Source organism: Cornus florida, unplaced genomic scaffold (genome assembly GCF_030987335.1).
Source record: "Cornus florida cultivar Cherokee Brave unplaced genomic scaffold, ASM3098733v1 CherokeeBrave_3.0.0_Hap2_Chr03, whole genome shotgun sequence".
Taxonomy (NCBI): Eukaryota; Viridiplantae; Streptophyta; class Magnoliopsida; order Cornales; family Cornaceae; genus Cornus; species Cornus florida.
In genome coordinates, this window is record NW_026775573.1 from 36,178,738 (window position 1) to 36,197,083 (window position 18,346).

Consider the following 18,346-nt stretch of genomic DNA (forward strand, 5'->3'; position numbering starts at 1 on the left):
ACCTATAATGAACAATAAGCAGCTGATAAGTCAGCAGCAGCTAGTTTGTTCATTACCCTCAATTTGGAAAAAACAACTCACATTTACTTTCACCATATTCAAATCACTATTTTACCAAAGAAAATATTCAAATCACTGTAATGAAAAGCACTTTCTGCAATCCATGTCTCTTACCGTTCATACTACTAAACAATACCAACCAAGTGAAAATCATAATGGTAATCAGATCTAACTAATGCAAGTAATCTTTTACTGCTTTCATTTTCTAGGGTGAAACGAGAAGCATACAACACATGATCAACCTATAAATATATGAATCAACCAGCAACGTGACGTAACGTTGAAGGACAAAAAGGAAACTTAACCAAATAATGTGTGTCACTGATGTATTAACACAACAGCTATACCTCCCTCATGGTGTGAATTTGATATATCATTGTCATTGTACAAAATATTAGCTCCTGTGATTGATTATCATTAATCGGTAGACTGTGTTAGCCTGATCTAAAATGGTATTTTTGAACAACAGATTCAGTAATGAAGGATAGCAAGGTATATAGATTCAACATATCATCAAATCCCAAAATTTAGGGGTTAATTGATGCATCCATCATTTGCAAGAAAAATGGACAGGGCACGCTTGCTCTTACTCAAAGAAGAGAAACTCGGCCGGAAATATTAATTTCATTTGTGTAAACTAAAAGGAGAAAATAGATAAATGCATAATTTTTATTCAATACCTTCTAAAGCAGATGTATAATTCCTAGTTGTGTGATCATGGACAAATGTCAATGAGGCAACTCTGGTTCTGCTGTCTGCTGCTGCTGCTTTTTCTTGCTTTCTTGAAGCTCTCCGTAGAAATAAGAGAGAAAACCCCAGAGATTCAAAGTGAGAGAGAGCCCTTTCTCAATTTGAAATTTCTCATGGTAGAACACAACCGCCAAGCACTCTGTCACCGGCAGCAGAGTAGCAATTATAATACCAGAAAGCAATGACGAAGAACAGAAAATAGCTCCAATTGCACCCATGAAAAACAATTGCCAAACTATTGAAGTCACCACAAGCATCACATAGTATGTGGTTTGCCCATACTCATACTCTCTTGCCTCTCCTGGAATTTTCTGCAGTAGTAAATGAAAAAAATTAAAGATCAAATAAAAAATGACACATAATAGTCAAAGAGCTGAGAAGTCATGCTAATTCTTCTCCTTTAAGATATATATATATATAGAGAGAGAGAGCGAGAGAGAGAGACCTTGAAGTCGTCGTTGAAAAGCATCCCAATGGTGCAGAAAACAGTAGCAAAAAAGGACATAATCATCTGCATCTCCATGACTAGAGAATAAGTAATGACCTCCTTGGCTTTCATGTATGTCAGCTCAACCAGTGGTAGAACAAACCCATATAATGCTGCTGCTCCAAGTACCATAAAGAATCCCACCCAATACTCCTTGGTAGTAACATGTGCCGGGCGATCAGAGTTAGTATGAAATGCTAGCACTACAGCTCCAACAGACAATAAAAACACTGCGTTGACCGTAAAAGCAGTGAACTTTTGCTTGACTAGAATATAAGCAAATCCAGCAGTAAAGGCCAACTGAGAGGCAATTATAAGCTCAGAGGTGGAGAGAGGGAGAAGGGAAACACCATAGGAATACAGATAATCGTCTACACCAGTGAGAACGCCGACAACAGCACAAGGAAGAACGAGGAAAGGTGTTATAGAGAAGAGCTTAGCCCCGGGGCCTTCCTTGCTTCGACGGTAAAAATATGAAACTATGATTGGGATCATGATAAATGGCCAACCACCAGTTTCTAACCAGCTTGAAAGCCAAATGCTCTTTCCGCCTTTCAGAAAGTAAAACCGCATCAAAAGTGGACCACCGGAGTTGCCTATGGCTAATATTGTGCAGTTCACCAAGAGTAGGGCTCTCTTCATGGCTTTCTTCTTCTTCTCCTCTTTGTATGGCACTTGATTGTTTGTAATCGGATTCTCCATCTCTGTAAAGACTAGTTAGTATATGCTCTTGCTATAACTGCAGTACAACTGACGATCAAACCTGGAGAAAATGGGATAACTGAGCATATTTTACCCAGTTTGGATGTCCCGTGAAAATGGAATCAAATAGCATTCAGAAACATATTAGGTAATAACCCTTGCTGTAACCAGGCATTAAGGAAAACATGTATACTCAGTTACTGCACAAACAATAAATAAAGTTCGTTTCTAAATCTAACTAAAAGCATTAGTGAATTAAATTCAATTTTCAAGAGACGTCTAAATGTACATCACAAATTCAATTTTTTTTTCAAGGACTACAATTTATTTACTAGTTAGTTATTCAAGACATCACAAAAAATTTAGAACATTAACCTGGATTTACACATTCATTCATGCCATCTTAAATGGCTTTCCAAATGCACCTATTTTTCAAAGCATTTACACAATTTGACCCACCATTTTGAACACTTGTGTATCATACGATCATCTTAAAATAACACTAAACTATTGAGTTATGAAACTCTTTGTCGTTTTTTCACTAAGTAGCTACGAAAACTGCAAAAAATTTTATTTCATTTTGTATAGCATTAACAAGGTTGAAAACACACAGAAAATTATAGATTAAGGAACTTTTGAACATTCTAGGAAATTGAAACAGCAATTGTGTTCACTTTAGCACTACAATAGGAAGTTATTACCTAAGTCACATAATGTGGGAGTGGGAGTGGGAGCGGGAGCGAATTCGAGAGCGGGAGCGTGAAAACGCAAAATTTACATCACAAAGAATGGGAGTGGGAGCGCTCAAAGCGTGAGAATGGTACCCGTTGACAAGGATTGTGTGACTTAGGTTATTACTATAATGGACAAAATTAGATAGAAAAATAAATCATTTATTTATTACTTTTGGGTAGGTAATGAGATCATGTACTAAATACCCTAATATGCCTTTATTTAAGGCAAGAACCATCAACATAAACACTTTGAATACATATTATCATAAAGTTGGTAGCTCATACAAATCAGATGGACATGCACATGTATTACACAAAAAAAATTATTTATTTAATTATTTAATTTTAGTGGCTCTCCAACTCCCGTGAGTGGCAAATGCCCAGTTTCACAAAAGCATCACCTCCTAGGAAGTTACATATCAGCCACTTACCTCTCCTTCCAAACTTCATTTAGGGAAGTGGCTTCCCCAAATTCAAAAAACCAAGGTGATCGGTCTTATGAACTCGAAAACACTTAACATGTTAGGGTGCATTTGCATGTCCTAAAGAAATTGAATGGATCTGCTGTGATTTTAGATAGCATTCTTAGTTATGTAACCATTATCTCAAATAGAGACATTAGGAAAGAAATTGCCATCTCAAATTTTAACTCAGTATTTTTTTTTTTTAAATGCTACAATTTCGCAATTACCATTAAGTCATGGACGAACCATACAACAACAACAACAAAAAATGAAAAAGTTAAAAACTTCCACATGTTTTAGAGTAATGCTATCAAGAGAGATTTATTAAATGAAGATGTCAAAAAACGGTCTCAATCACGTGATTAAATATGGAGATCAAGGCTCATTGTCATGGGAGTTCTCTCATTTCTCAAATTTTCAACATTTTTAAAAGTATGGTTGGATATGCTGATTTTTCATGTCAAATGTGATGGAAAAGGCAATGAGGCCACAAGGCAGCTCTTGAAGGATTGGCCCCCAATAAACGATTATGTATGAATTGAATTGAACTAACCTAATGCTATGCTTGGCGGCACCAAATGGGTGCCTCAGATTTGGGATTGGATAAAATTTAATAAAAAGTTTGAACTAAACTTCCTCTAATTCTAAATCCAAGGCACCGAATTGGTGCTCCCAAACATAACATAAGTGTCTTCAATCCAATAAAACAGTTACCCAAACATAACATAAGTGTCTTCAATCCAATAAAACAGTTAGGCTATATTTAGTGGGCATGGAATTGGTAGAATTGGAGAAAAGTAACTCAAAAAATTGAATCAAAATTTTTTCCAATTCCAATTCCAAAGCTCCAATTCAATGCCACCGAATCTGAACTAAATTTTCTTCAATCCCAATTCTACAGTGACAGATTCGGTGCTAGTTACTGTAATCGAACATGCATCGTCTGGTATGGGCAAAACAACAAACAGATGGCATATTAAATTGCAATATACTCTTAAAATGCAATTACAATTACAGAAGTAACAGATTATAGAGTTTACCTCTTTGAAGGACACACACTGCACACAACCAGATCAATATCTCCGGATTTAACCACAAACCCATCAACCACAAAACACCTCTAGACCCTTTACAGCCTCCAATCTTCAATTTCAAGCCAAAAAAAAAAAAAAAGGAAATTAAGGGGGAAAAAAATAATAAATAATAATAAATAAAAACTGGGCAAGAAGAATATAGAAGTAAAGAAAGTGAGAAAAAAAAGGAAAAAAGAAAAAAAGAAAAGACAAACCCTCAAATCAGAGATTACTTGAAAAAAGGTTGATGTGTAGACGAGACCCACAAGTACTGCAAAACGAGATCAACCAAGAAAAATCCTGAAATCAATGATGAATTTCAAAATAAAGCCTCAAATATCAAAGAGAGAGTCCCTTCGTTTAATGGGACACGTTAGAGAGATTGTTTAAGAGTTGTCCACCTTCCCGCCAATACCGGACGGTTGGACACTTCTGACTGAAACTTTCCTCTCACCAAGCGAAAGCCAGAGAGGCACATTCAATGCAGTATTTAAAAAATTTATTGTCTCGACCCAAAACAACGAAAAAAATAAATAAATAAAAACAAAAACAAGTTTTGGCAAGTGGTTTATTGCGTATCGGTGGCAAAATTTGGTGCCACCACCTAACACGATTACACTTACATTTGAATTTGGCATAATGGCGTTGATCATAATTAAACATACCCAATTAAATTAAATGTGTCAATTTATAACTCCATTAATCTATTAAATTAAATGTGTTAAGTGTTAAAAATTACTTATAAAAATGTGTCAATCGGTTTGGAACTTTAGGATTTGATAGGAATTAGAATTTAAAAAGAATTTCAATTGTTTGGAATGATGGGAGTTTAAAAGGGAAAGGGATCTGATGGGATTCTAAAAGAAAATTAGTAAGTGGAGAAATCCCAGCAAAAACTATAAGATTTGATTGGGATTTGAAATGTAATTATAATATTATCCTTTTATTATCCATCTTCTGATCTTTAATTTTAAAAACCTCCTTCATAACTGTCATGTTTCTATAATTCCAAATTGGTACAAAGTTTATTTTATTTCAATTTCTCTTTTAAAAACTCCAATTTCTTTAATAGAATTTTATTTAAGTACAATCCAATTATTGTTGCGGGTCATGTTTGATACCCGACTGGTTGTCAACTTGCCATTTGATTATTTACTTAATTTGGTGTCAAAAAAAACTTATCCACTCATTTGTTCATACGGGGACTCACACCTTTATCTTCTACGACAAATCTTCTTCTATGAACATAGATCATATTTTGTCTAATTTGGAATGCACTTTATAAAATATTGAAATATTTGCTAAACATTCCAATATTTTTGTAAGATATATCCCAAATTAGACAATAAGAACTATTGTTCCACTAAAGAGAATTGGAATCCTATATCTCCTGAGAGATAGAGGAGACCTCTCTCTCTCTCTCTCTCTGGTAACTTCTTTTTTGGTGACAAAAACCAAAATGTCTACTCTACTCTCGCCTTCACAAATTGTTTAGTACGAAACTCATACTTGAACCTCCTCTTGTTCACTACGAAACTCATACTCAAACCTCCTCTTCAAGGGAGGATCGCTTTCACAAATTGTTCATTACAAAACTCAAACTCGAGCCTCCTCTTCAAAAAGATTAAGGGAAAGAAGTTATACCATTGTGCTAATGGCTTATTGATTACTCTCATTGCTTTGGTTATTTCTTTATTTTTTATTTTTTTATTTTATTGTTGCGTATATTTGAAGGAAAACCCGAATCTAGCCTCTCACGTCTGTAATTTCATCCTTCATCATCTGGTGCACTAATAATTTAGCAGTATAAGACACTATATTACAATGCACAACGTTGAAACTCATGCAACACATTTATATCTAAGATGCAAACAAGTATAATATGTTTACAAAGATTTCCCATTCTTCTTTTTTGCAACAATTTTAAAAAAAAAATTTCCCCACATTGTACATAACATTCACCTTAGTTTAAGTCAAAATTATATTGAAGTTGTAGTTCAGGACCTCAAGTGTACAGGACTTTCATGAAATTCCATCAGAACCATACCTCCCTCACAATGTGCCTGCTGTGGAATGACTTTTCAAATGCTATTTTTGGCTTTTTGGACATGGAAGCTAAATTACATTAGCAGTTAACTAAATCCATGATCATTTCTAACTAAATGAGATCAACTTACACAGATTGTCATAGAGCAACAAAGAGGTATAATGAGGCACAAGGAAAACAAACCAAACATTACGAAAGCATGTGCATATGAAAACACACACACTAGTTTTATTGATAGTACAATTTTGAAATTTTCTGTAACACAACTACTTGGGAAATTATCTCATGTATCATCTCAATAGTCAAACGTTTTCCAATTTTAATCTTGAGTAGATCTCAAAGTTCTTCAAAAATAAAAGGGTGTGAAACTAAAGATATGAATTAACCTGGGTAGCCTTTTTTTGCTCCAACACGTGTTTCAATTTTAACTATCAGGGTGGGGTAAATAACGAACTCGCATCCCCCCCCCCCCCCCCCCCAACCATCTCCTATGAAACCCTGCAATACCCACTATACCAATATCTTGCCCACTGCTCCACATGTTTTCGGTAGGTAAAGTAACTTCATTGACCGAAAAAATTAAAAAGGACAAAATAAGTTGCCAAAAAGGCCTACATTATTGAACTCACAGCAGGAGAAAAAAGAAAATCAAGCAAAACACCACTCACAACCTAGACAGATAGACAAAACAAGCAAAGCCACAAGAAACAAGGACTCTCAAGACTAACTACGCCATTTATCACAATGGCTAGGATGGATCCTCCTATTATCATGAAAGTGGATGCGTGATTACAACGATAGGAGTACACACCACTAGGCAAGGTAGCATTGACTTGGATTACCTTGAGCTTACTAAAGGAATCCAAATCTATAACCTCATCCATCTTTGCCATAGCCAAATCAAGGTCTCCAAATGTGCTACCACTTCCCCTTGGAGTTTCTTTAATAAAGTTGGTCATCCCCTTTTTTTCAGTGTCTTGCATTTTATATCAATAGCATTTGTTTCCGTCAAGTTATGTCGAATGAGGATTATCAATGGATATGCATTGCAAACATGAACAACAACGCAAATAATAATAATAATAATAATCCATTCTCATCATAGTAATTGGATCTAACTAACGCAAGTAATCTTTTACTGCTTTCATACTTTTATGTGAAATGAAAAGCATACAACAAATCATCAATCCAGAAATATGTGAATCAAATTGCAACATGCCAAAACATTGAAAGGTAAAAAGGAACTTCACCTAAACAATGTAAAGCAAATATATTAGGCATCACCGCATTAACACAATGGCTATGCCATTGTCATAGTGTGATTTTGATGTATCATTATCCTTGTAGAAAATAATTGCTGCTGCGAGGTTTCACATTGCTAATTTGGAGATTGTGTTAGCCTGGTCTATGTACATTGATGCGTTTTAGTGAATAAAAACTAGTATGGTGTTATAGAACAATTCAGATTCAATAATAAAAGGATAATAAAGTATCTAGATTCAACATACCATTGTATCCCAAATATTATAAGGCTAATTGACGCATCCATAATTTACAAGAACAGTGAACATAAACTAGACCAGAAATTTTAATTTCATTCGTGTAAACTAAAAGGAGAAAACAGATAACATGCATATTTTTTATTCAATACCTCCTAATGCAGATGTATAATTCTTCAGTAATGTGATCGCGGACGACTGTCAATGAGGCAACTCTAGTTCTGATGTCTGCCGCTTCTTTTTCTTGCTTTCGTGAAACTCTCCGTAGAAGTAGGAGAGAAAACCCCAGAGCGACAAAGCGAGAGAGAGCCCTTTTTCAATTTGAAATCTCTCATGGTAGAACAAAACGGCCAACGACTCTGTCACCGGCAGGAGAGTAGCAATTATAATACCGGAGAGCAATGACGAAGCACAGAAAATGACTCCAATTGCACCCATGAAGAAGAATTGCCAAAATATTGCAGTCGCCACAAGAATCACATAGTATGTCGTTGGCCCAAACTCATACTCTCTTGCCTCTCCAGGAATTGCCTACAGTAGTGAGTGAAAAAAATAAAGATCAAACAAAAATGTCACATGACAATTAATGAGCTGAGAAATCATGCCCATTCTTCTCCTGTTAATATATATATATATATATATATATATATATATATATATATATATATAAGGAGTGGGAGAGAGAAACCGTGAAGTCGTGGTTCAAAAGCATCCCGATGGTGCAGAAAGCAGTAGCAAAAAAGGATATAATCATCTGCATCTCCATGACAAGAGAATAAGTGATGACCTGCTTGGATTTCATGTAAGTCAACTCAACCAGTGGTAGAACAAACCCATATAATGCTGATGATCCAAGTGTCATAAAGAATCCCACAAAATACTGCTTATTGGATTCATGAGCTGGGCGATCCGTTTTTGTATGAAATGCTAGCACTACTGCTCCAACAGACGATAAAAACACCGCATTGATGGTAAAAACAGTGAACTTTTGCTTGACCAGGAGAAAGGCAAAACCGGCTGTAAAGCCCAACTGGGTGGCAAATATAAGAGCTGAGGTGGAGATGGGGAGAAGGGAAACACCATAGGCATTCAGATAATCATCTAAACCGGTGAGAATGCCGATAATGGCACAAGCAAGAAAGAGGACAGGTGAAATAAAGAAGAGCTTAGTCCCAGGGCCTTCCTTGTTATGACGGTACACATATGAAACTATGATTGGAAGTAAGACGAACGGCCAACCACCAGTTTCTAACCAGCTTGAAAGCCAAATGCTCTTTCCGCCTTTCAAAAAGTAAAAACGCATCAAAAGTGGAGCACCGCAGTTGCCTAGAGCTAACAATGTGCAGTTCAACACGAGTAGGTATTTCTTCACTGCTTTCCTCTTATTCTCATCTTTATATGGCACTTGATTGTTCGTAATCTGAGTCTCCATCTGTTTAAAGACTAGTTAGTATGTGCTCTTGCAAGAACTGCAGTTCAACCAATGATCAAATCTGGACAAAATGGGAAAATTGAGTATATTTTAGTGTTTGGGTGTGGGATGAAAATTGAATCAAATAGCATTCAGAAACACATTATAAAATAAGCCTTGTTGTAAGCAAGCATTAAGAGAGACATTAGTACTCAGTTATGCACAAACAAAAATAAAATAAATAAAATGGATTCATTTCCAAACCTAAATAAGCATTAGTGAATAAAACTATTCAGGAAAAAAAAAAAAAATTTCCAAGAGACGTCTAAATTTTCATTGCAAATTCAAATTTTTTCAAGGACTACTCTTTATTTGCTAGTCAGTTGTTCAACACATCCCAACGGTTCAAAATATTAATCTGGAATAACGCATTCATTCACACCATGTTTATATCTTTATTGACTTTTCTTGGGGCTGAAGATATTGGGAGCCATGATATGAAAATCATATCAATCAGTTTTGGTGAAATGATTTTCCAATTGAACCTATTTTTTAAAGCATTTGTGCAATTCAACCAACTATTTTGAGCACTTGTACATTATATGATCATCTTAATGGACTTATGAAATAAATTATCATTTTTGCAGTATGTAGGTATGCAACAGCAAGTTGTTTTTATTTCATTTTGTAGAAAATGCTCAAAATATTATAGATTAAGGAAATTTTGAACATTCCAGGAAATTGAATCAACCAATTATGTTTCTTAGCACTACAATATGAAGTTATTACTATAATGGAAAAATTAGATAGAAATTAGATCATTTATTAAATACCCTAATATGCCTTTATTAGGGGCAAGTATCATGCAAGTAAACAGTCATCATAAATTAGTTAGTACATACAAATTCAATGGACATGCAAATGCATCACACAAGTATCCAACTCTTTTGAGTGGCACATAGTTCTCTAATCCCAAATCCAAAGCACCGTGCTCCCAAACGAAACAATAGTAGTCTTAGTTATGATTACATTATTTCGATTGGATCCATTAGGAAAGAAATTGTCATCTCACATATTCAACTCAAATCCATTATAAACTTTTTTTATTGGAAATATAAATCAATTTTAAACTGCTATCTCAAAAACTCTGGTAAAAATTTTACGAAAAAAATTTGAAACGTTCAACATTCTTAAACAGTCTCATTCAATATACTGATATTTCATGTTAAATGCTATGGAAAAAGCAAAGAGACCACAAGACACCCTTGAAGGATGACCAATAAACAGTTATTAATCTCAATACATGTATGAACTGAATAGAAACCCAATACTCTTCCACCTAATAAAACAGTTATGTTAGGTTTAAGAATACCGAATTGGCACTTTAGAATTGAAAATTGGAGAAAAATTAGTTGAAACTTTGAGCTAATTTTTTTCCTAACTCCAATTCTGAAGTGTCCGATAATCGATTCAGTGCTCCCAAACATAGCATTACTGTAAACTAGAATAGAACTAACCCAAGTGTCTTCAATCCAATAAAACAGTTAAAAAGTGTAAAAGAACATTGTCTGGTTTGAGCAAAACAACAAACAGACAGGGTATAATAAATTTACAGTTGAAATGCAATTATAGATGTATCAATTACAGAGTTTACCTCTTTAAAGGACTCACTGCACAAAAGTTAATCAATACCACTTGATTAATTTCCACAAACCCATCAAACACAAAACACTTCAGACTCTATACAGCTTTCAAGCTAAAAAAATAAGGAAAATTCATGAAAAAAATAAAAAAAAAAATGGGCAAAGAGAATAAAAATCAAAGAGAGTGAGAGAAAAAAAGACAAACCAGTGTGGACGAGACCCACGAGTAGTGCGAAAGAGATTCAACGAGAAAATCCCAGAAATGTATCATGACTTTGCGAAGAAAGGGTCAAATATGAAAGACCCTTCAGTCATTTTATGTGACACGTTCTCGTCATGCAAACGGAGACCGCTTTGAGTGGTGTCAACGTTGCTGATAACAAAGAGCCACATGCAATGCAGTAAATTAAAATTACACACACCTCGGTTTTTAAAAATATTAAAAGCCACCTGGGTTTTTTAATCGAGGTTATGACAGTCAAGAATATGTTAGTGTGTTCGGTACACCGAGCTATCAGAATAGTGCATGTCACTCTTATTTAATAAAAAAATTATAAATATTATTTCCTCTGTCTTAAAAAAGATATCTTGTTTGAGAAACCTTGACTTAATGATACTTTAATACTTTTTTTGTCTAAAAAAAATGTCAAGTTTGAGAAATCGTAACTTACAAGTGAGTACTAAAATGAGTTACGATTTTTCAAACAGAATATCCTTTTTAGGACAGAAAGAATATTAAAATATCAATATTAAATATTATGAATATTATTTAAGTATTATTATTATTATTATTATTATTATGTTGATGATATAAAAAGTTACAAAGTTATAAGTCTATAAAAAGAGATTTCTACCATTAATATATGACACTTTTCGAGTGATATGAATGTGAGACACTTTGGGGGTGAGAATTTGTAAGACTCTGATACAAAATTAATTTTATTAGTATAATTTAATTTTAATTAAATATAATTTATTGAATATTTTATAAAGCTGGTGGTATTGTGAAATTAATGGTGGGTGCCAAAACTTATTAAATTGGTGGCAATTAATAGTAAAATAAATAAATAAATAAGAATAATAATATTGTTATAGAAATCACCGCAAAACCAAAATGAAGTGTATATGCACAAACTAGTGCTGGACGCTTCCAAAAGAATTATCGTCATATTATATAATATATATTCAAGTTTCTTTTGGAATTTATTATTATTTAACTTAGTGGGACAAGTGTCAAACATTAACACTACCTATCATTCTCATGATATAACTATATTCGTCCAGCGCACCTCATCAAAGTACTTAGACAAGTACTGGTATACAGGCGGATAGTATGTGATTTAAAGTTTCTTTTAGAAGCTTTGTTAGATTAAGTCATGCAGGTGGGTGGCCAGCACTAACACACACAACACGTGTGTGTGTGTGTCTATATATATATATATATATTGTAATGATAAGAAAGAATAACAGTGCAGCTTTTTATCCTCCAAAAGTCTTATTTTTATTAAGGATATATATACAAATGTGATGAGTAATGGGACACGTGTTGAAATGGTGGAATGTAAGCTGTGTTTGTAAGTCTAGTTGATGATGAATTTTTAATATGCATTTTAATACTCCCTCCTACTCATAAAAACGTATCACTTTTAAAGAACTGTGACTCTCACAAATTAAACTGACATAGTTCTCCATTAAAGATACTTTTTTTAGGACGAAAGTAGTATAATATAAGCATATTAAAGCTTATCCAGGAAGCTTATTTTAAGGAGGTGAGAGCATACACTTTCATATATCAGAGTAAGCTGGACCAGTAAAGAGAATATGAAGAGGGAAAAGAGTGAGAAAGGAAAAGAGAAAAGGGAGAAAGGAAACGAAACTATTGTTAGGCTGTTCGTACGGTAATAGTGAGGTGGGGAAATTTATATTTTTAATTCTATATTAGAAGTTTCTTATTTAAATTTCAGTTCAAGTAATTATTCTTACATATATTTCATTTATTCTACTCTTAATTATTTGTTTCAATTGTTGTCTCGTATGAATTAATATAATTGTAATTTAACTCAAGTCCATTAGGTGAGATTTAATTTAAATATTTATTATTAGAAATTTTGACTACAATTGCAAAGTATTTGAGATTTATCATGGAGGTGATGAGTATTATTTATTTCTCTTCAGAAATGAGTATAACATGATTATAATTTTGTTTAGGCAAGGAGAAGGAGCAGACAACTTCGACATTACTAAATGATAAGTAAATAATTTGAGAAGTAGTCAAGGTGGGTGTACTCACTAGAAGTTTTACACTTGAATGTGTTAATTGAAGTATTGAAGATGTTTATATGAAATAAAGATGATTATATAGCTTGACTATATTAAATAAGGTCCATATTTTGGCTTAGAAGGAGAGTAATATATTATATAAGATCCATACTCTAGCCTGGAAGGAGAATATTATATTAAATAAGATCTATATTCTGGCCAAGAAGAAGAGTACTATATTATATAAGGTCCATACTTTGACTAAAAAGGAGAATACTATATTATATAAGGTCCATACTCTGCCCTGGAAGGAAAGTAATATATTATATAAAGTCCATACTCTGGTCTGGAAGGAAAGTATTATATTTTAATGCCTGTAAAGCTGGAAGTTATATGTTAATGAAGTTTAATTGAAGTTATCAGATAATATTTGTTTATATTACTCTGATGTAGTAGTGTTGCATTCACTGGACTTTAAGCTCACTCCTTCTATATCTATATTTTTCAGGTACAAGGTTGGGTTGTTACTGTCAGGTTTAGAGTCTTGAGTATGAATGGGGAAAAGAATAATGGAACTTTTTTTGTATAAAATGTAAATATTGTAGTAGAATTTAATAGTATAACTTATAATTAACGGTTTAGTTAATTTTATTGGAACTTGAAGAATGGACTTATAGTTTGTTTTTAATTATAAACTGTTAAGCAGGCAGTATGATGTATGATGACGTTATGTATGTATGAGGTTAATGCAAATGGTTAGACACATTCCAATTATTAATTTATTAAATATTGTAAATTGGGTTGGAGTGTGTCAGAATTGTGTAAGGCTGAGCATATTCTTTCTAGTAAAGTTATATCTCTTATCTCTTTTTTCGTTGAGTTTATGAGAGTATATTTTATTAGAACAATACTTAGGTCCTCACTAGTGAGGATCTACACCATCCTCACTAGTGATGTGGACCAATAATAAATCACCATCTTTGTGATTTGATAAGTGAGTATTTACTCATCATATTAAATTTAGTAATTAAATATGATATATATATTTATTATTGGTTCACATCACTAGTGAGGATGGTGTAGATCCTCACTAGTGAGGACCTAAGCATTGCTCATATATGTTTAGGGCAATTTTGAAGATAATATTAGTACAACTTTGTCTCTCTTTGGACGTGTTTGGAGAAGACCATCGACGAATATGGGTTGTATCATGGAGTCGTATTGAACCGCTATCACCTGCACCTAAGGAGGTCATACGACTTTAGTACAATGCTCGCATGCCTCTCATTATCCAGACTAATTCTTTCTAATTTATTTTATTATTCTCTTTCTTCCTTATATTATTTTATCATATAATTTCTTTTTATTGTTGTGATAATAATGTTGTTTATTTCGTTATTCTTATACTACATAATAATTCTATGACCTATTGTTATGTTCATGCTATCCAAATTGATGTATTATTCATTTCAATAAAAGTATTATGATTTTATATTCTTATATTATTCATTGATGTATTAAATATATAGTATGACTTGTGTTATATATGAATAAAATTCAATGTGCTATTTTTAGTGTCTTGGAATTTACGTGCAATTTCCCAACAGTGCATGTGTCCGGGCCGTATAAGTAATATAAAAATAAATTTTAAAATTATAGTTACTTTCTTTTTAAAATTTTATATAAATAATAGTTTTCAACTCTAAACTGTGTGTCAGAAAACATGTTAATAACTTTTAAAATTTTAGTTAACAAACTATGTGAACTTACAAGAGGCCGGCTGAAATATTTTAACAATGATTTTTATTTATGGACAAAAGTTGCCTACTCAAAGTGAGTAAGCATTTATATTAATAGTTAATGTAGTTCAATCACAAATGTATATATAATTTATAATAGGATTAATTAGAACGAAACCCCCTGAGGTTTGCCATATTGACATACATATACAACTTAGCCCTTTTTTAGACAAAGATACCCCCTAAAGTTGCAAACTTGATCAATGACACCCCAAACATGATGAAAGTACATGTTTACCTTTTGATCACATAAAATGATCAAATTACCCTCATCCAAAAAATCCTTTCTTCTTCAAATTTTTCGATTTTCCCTTTTATTTCAGCCAATATACACAACCATTACTCACCCGGCACCACCACTCACCACCACCGCAACCTCCACAACCACCATCTTCTTCCCCGTTCCACCACCATCATTCAAACTCATCACCTCAAAATTAGACACATGTATCTATGGCCGAGCCATCCAAACCCATATAAATCACACAAACCCAACACATATAAATCACACAAATCTAACACACATAGATCACACCATCAAAAAAAAAAAAAAAAACACAGAAATCGCCTCAAAAGGGGATCTCGTGGCAAGCAAGGAGAAGCCCTCACCAGCCGCCGCGAGTCCTCCACGGGTGAGCCATCCATAGTCAATCCAACTCCTAACTTACCTCACCCACCTCCGCCTCTTAGCCACTGCTTTCTGCATCGACAACACCACCGACGTTTGCCACCTCTCCCTCAATCAATACCCAACACACCAACCCTGCTCACAAATCCAAGATCCTCCTCAACCTTCTCCGATCTCTGCCGTCCATCGCTGCCACCACCTATCTCACTCCTTGTCGCCGTTGATATTCTCTACCGAGTTGAGCAAACAACAAAGATAACTTCTCTGCCGATTGCAGGCCCCTCTCTACCACCACCAATCTCTCTCTCACTGCAATTTTAATCTGCCGCGGGCAATTAAACAAAATTTTTTGGTGACCCATCTCAGTTTTATGTAGTTCCTGATCTGACAACTCCAATGGAAACACCATCATCAACAAGAAGGATCACCAGATCACAAGCCTCTGTGTGTGAGATAGAGAGAAAATTTGGTTTTGATACGAGTTGGGGGTTTGAGGGTGTGGAAGAAGATAAGGGCGATTGAGCAGTTTGTGTGTGTGTGTGTGTGTGTGTGTGTGTGTGAGAGAGAGAGAGAGAGAGAGAGAAAGAGAAAGAGAGAGATGAAATGAGATGAGATGATAATTTGGTCATTTTAGGTGACGATTAAAATATTCTTAGGGCATATTAGACATTTCATGCAACTTAAGGCTGTGTTGGCTCTGTTTTTTTAAAATGGAGTGTCATTGTTCAAGTTTGCAACGTACCTTAGGGGGTGTCTTTGTTCAAAAAAGGACTAAGTTGTATATGGCCGCCAATATGGCAAACCTCAGGGAGTGTCCTTGTAATTAACTCTTTATAATAGTATATATATTTTTATTTTATCACTAATATATTTTAGGAAAAATTATACATAGGTAAAGTTAGTACTAATAACAAATTGATCAGTTTTAAAAGTTAATTTTCTATTTTGATTGGATTAAGTAAAATAATTACAAATACATCAATATTTATTGCTCACGTCCAAAATATTCTCACACTCTTTTTTCAAAATACCAAAATATCCTCCTTAAAATTATATAATTTTAATATAATAAAATAGGTAATTAAAAATTAGTTTGACTAGCGAATAATAATTCAAGGCACCACCCACCTCGTATGTCTTCTAGGTCCCCCTCTGTCTCTCTCTTCACACAATATAAATACGTAATCATTTTTGTTTAGGAATTTCAGATCTATAACTCTGTAGGCTTTAGAAGTATGTTATACCTTATGAATTTAGGATTCTTGTAGAGGGTTATCAATTTGGCATCTCAAAATTTGTTGTGATTTTTTGTAATTGATTGAAGAATGAAACAAACAACAACTAGAGGCCTCTGGACAACAAAAAAGAAAGGCAGATGCATATTCCAATACTTCATTACCCTACTGTACAACAGGAAATGAGATCCTTAATAAATCCCATTATAGTTTTGACATCTTCTAATATATTAACAATAATAATAAATTCATTTAGGTAATAATTGAAAAATCTTCTGCATCATATATCATCACTGCCATAGTAAGCTTGTGAAGATTCCCTTTTCAATTCTTACCATCAATTTCATATCCGATGGACGACGAAGAGAAGAGATGGAGAAATTTTATTTGCTAGTTAAACTAATTCTTAATTATTTGTTTTAATATTTGAAATTAGATAATCTTAAGGAGGATATTTTTATATTTTGTAATAAGAGTGTGAGGACATTTTGGACCTTAGCAATAATTCTTGATGCATTTGTAATTATTTTTTTTAATTCAATCAATGTGAAAAATTAACTTTTAAAATTGATTCATTTGTTATTAAAAACTCCTAATCACTTATATGTAGTTTTCCCTATATTTTAAATATATTTTTTTTTTCACTTGTTGATTATTCGTCCTATCTATTCTAGTCAATTGTGCCATTCATTTCAGCATTCTCATTTGAATTACGCCAATGTGTTTTTTTTTTAATGTCAACATTCCGAAGATTATTATTCCTACTTCTTATGAAGAAAGATATATAAAATATTTTTCTTAAAAAAAATAAAATAAAGAATATTTTTTTCTCAAATGGAGAACTTGATCCTTAATTGATAACCTCTCTCTAATATATATATATATATATATCTATATATAAAATATTAAAAAAAATTCTTTTTATTAGTAACTAAAGCAACTTTGTTGCAATAGTATACCTTTTCTTTTATTATTATTATTATTATTATTTTGACAAAAAAAATTATATGCCTATGTCACCTTGAACAATAGATTGCTTCCTCTCATTTTTTGCTTTTACCATATCAATTTTTTTCCTATGTGTATTTAAAGAGAAATTATTACATATTAAATTTTTTCCTATACGTATTTAAAGAGAAATTATTACATAATTTCTGAACTATTGATCCGAGCCAATCACCATCTCACACTCTGGATGAAAGAAAGGGTCAGTCGTCATTGAGTCTCACTGACGCAGAAGGCTAATATAATATATTTCATGTTAACACTATCTTTCTTTCTCTTCAATTGTAAGAAAATATAAAGCCATAATGGAGTGTCATGTACCTACTCGGCTTCTTTTGATTCGTCTTTTTAACTTCAGCAGATTAAAGAACAAAGTGAGTAGTTCATTCATGTACCTCTTCGGCATCTTTTGATTTGTCTTTTTAACTTCGGCAGATTAAAGAACAAAGTAAGTACTTCATTGTGAATTTTACGAGCAGAGCAGAAATTATTACATGGTCTCGAACCAATCATTCAACAGATAATTTAAAACTGACACAAAGCAAACGCA

At 33.3% G+C, this 18,346-nt stretch overlaps 2 protein-coding genes across 2 annotated transcripts; both read right to left on the bottom strand.

The window, feature by feature from the left end:
• Positions 1-472: 472 nt before the first annotated feature.
• Positions 473-2,054, bottom strand: LOC132298738 (purine permease 3-like). Its single transcript, XM_059795112.1, has 2 exons — positions 1,256-2,054; positions 473-1,121 (listed from the first exon to the last, which is right to left on the bottom strand). Exons 1-2 carry the CDS (start codon positions 1,997-1,999, stop codon positions 789-791), a joined length of 1,077 nt encoding a protein of 358 aa, XP_059651095.1. The 5' UTR covers positions 2,000-2,054; the 3' UTR covers positions 473-788.
• A 5,762-nt stretch (positions 2,055-7,816) lies between these two features.
• LOC132298739 (purine permease 3-like) lies at positions 7,817-9,650 on the bottom strand. Its single transcript, XM_059795113.1, has 2 exons — positions 8,505-9,650; positions 7,817-8,347 (listed from the first exon to the last, which is right to left on the bottom strand). The coding sequence occupies exons 1-2, from the start codon at positions 9,246-9,248 to the stop codon at positions 8,018-8,020; spliced, it is 1,074 nt and encodes a 357-aa protein (XP_059651096.1). The 5' UTR covers positions 9,249-9,650; the 3' UTR covers positions 7,817-8,017.
• Between the last annotated feature and the right edge of the window lie 8,696 nt (positions 9,651-18,346).

Excerpts from the sequence above, each read along its gene's own strand:
- LOC132298738 (XM_059795112.1), bottom strand. The coding sequence starts at position 1,999 with ATGGAGAATCCGATTACAAACAATCAAGTGCCATACAAAGAGGAGAAG. Across the intron at positions 1,122-1,255 it reads TTTTCAACGACGACTTCAAG|AAAATTCCAGGAGAGGCAAG; the intron begins GTCTCTCTCTCT and ends TTACTACTGCAG.
- LOC132298739 (XM_059795113.1), bottom strand. The coding sequence starts at position 9,248 with ATGGAGACTCAGATTACGAACAATCAAGTGCCATATAAAGATGAGAAT. Across the intron at positions 8,348-8,504 it reads TTTTGAACCACGACTTCACG|GCAATTCCTGGAGAGGCAAG; the intron begins GTTTCTCTCTCC and ends TCACTACTGTAG.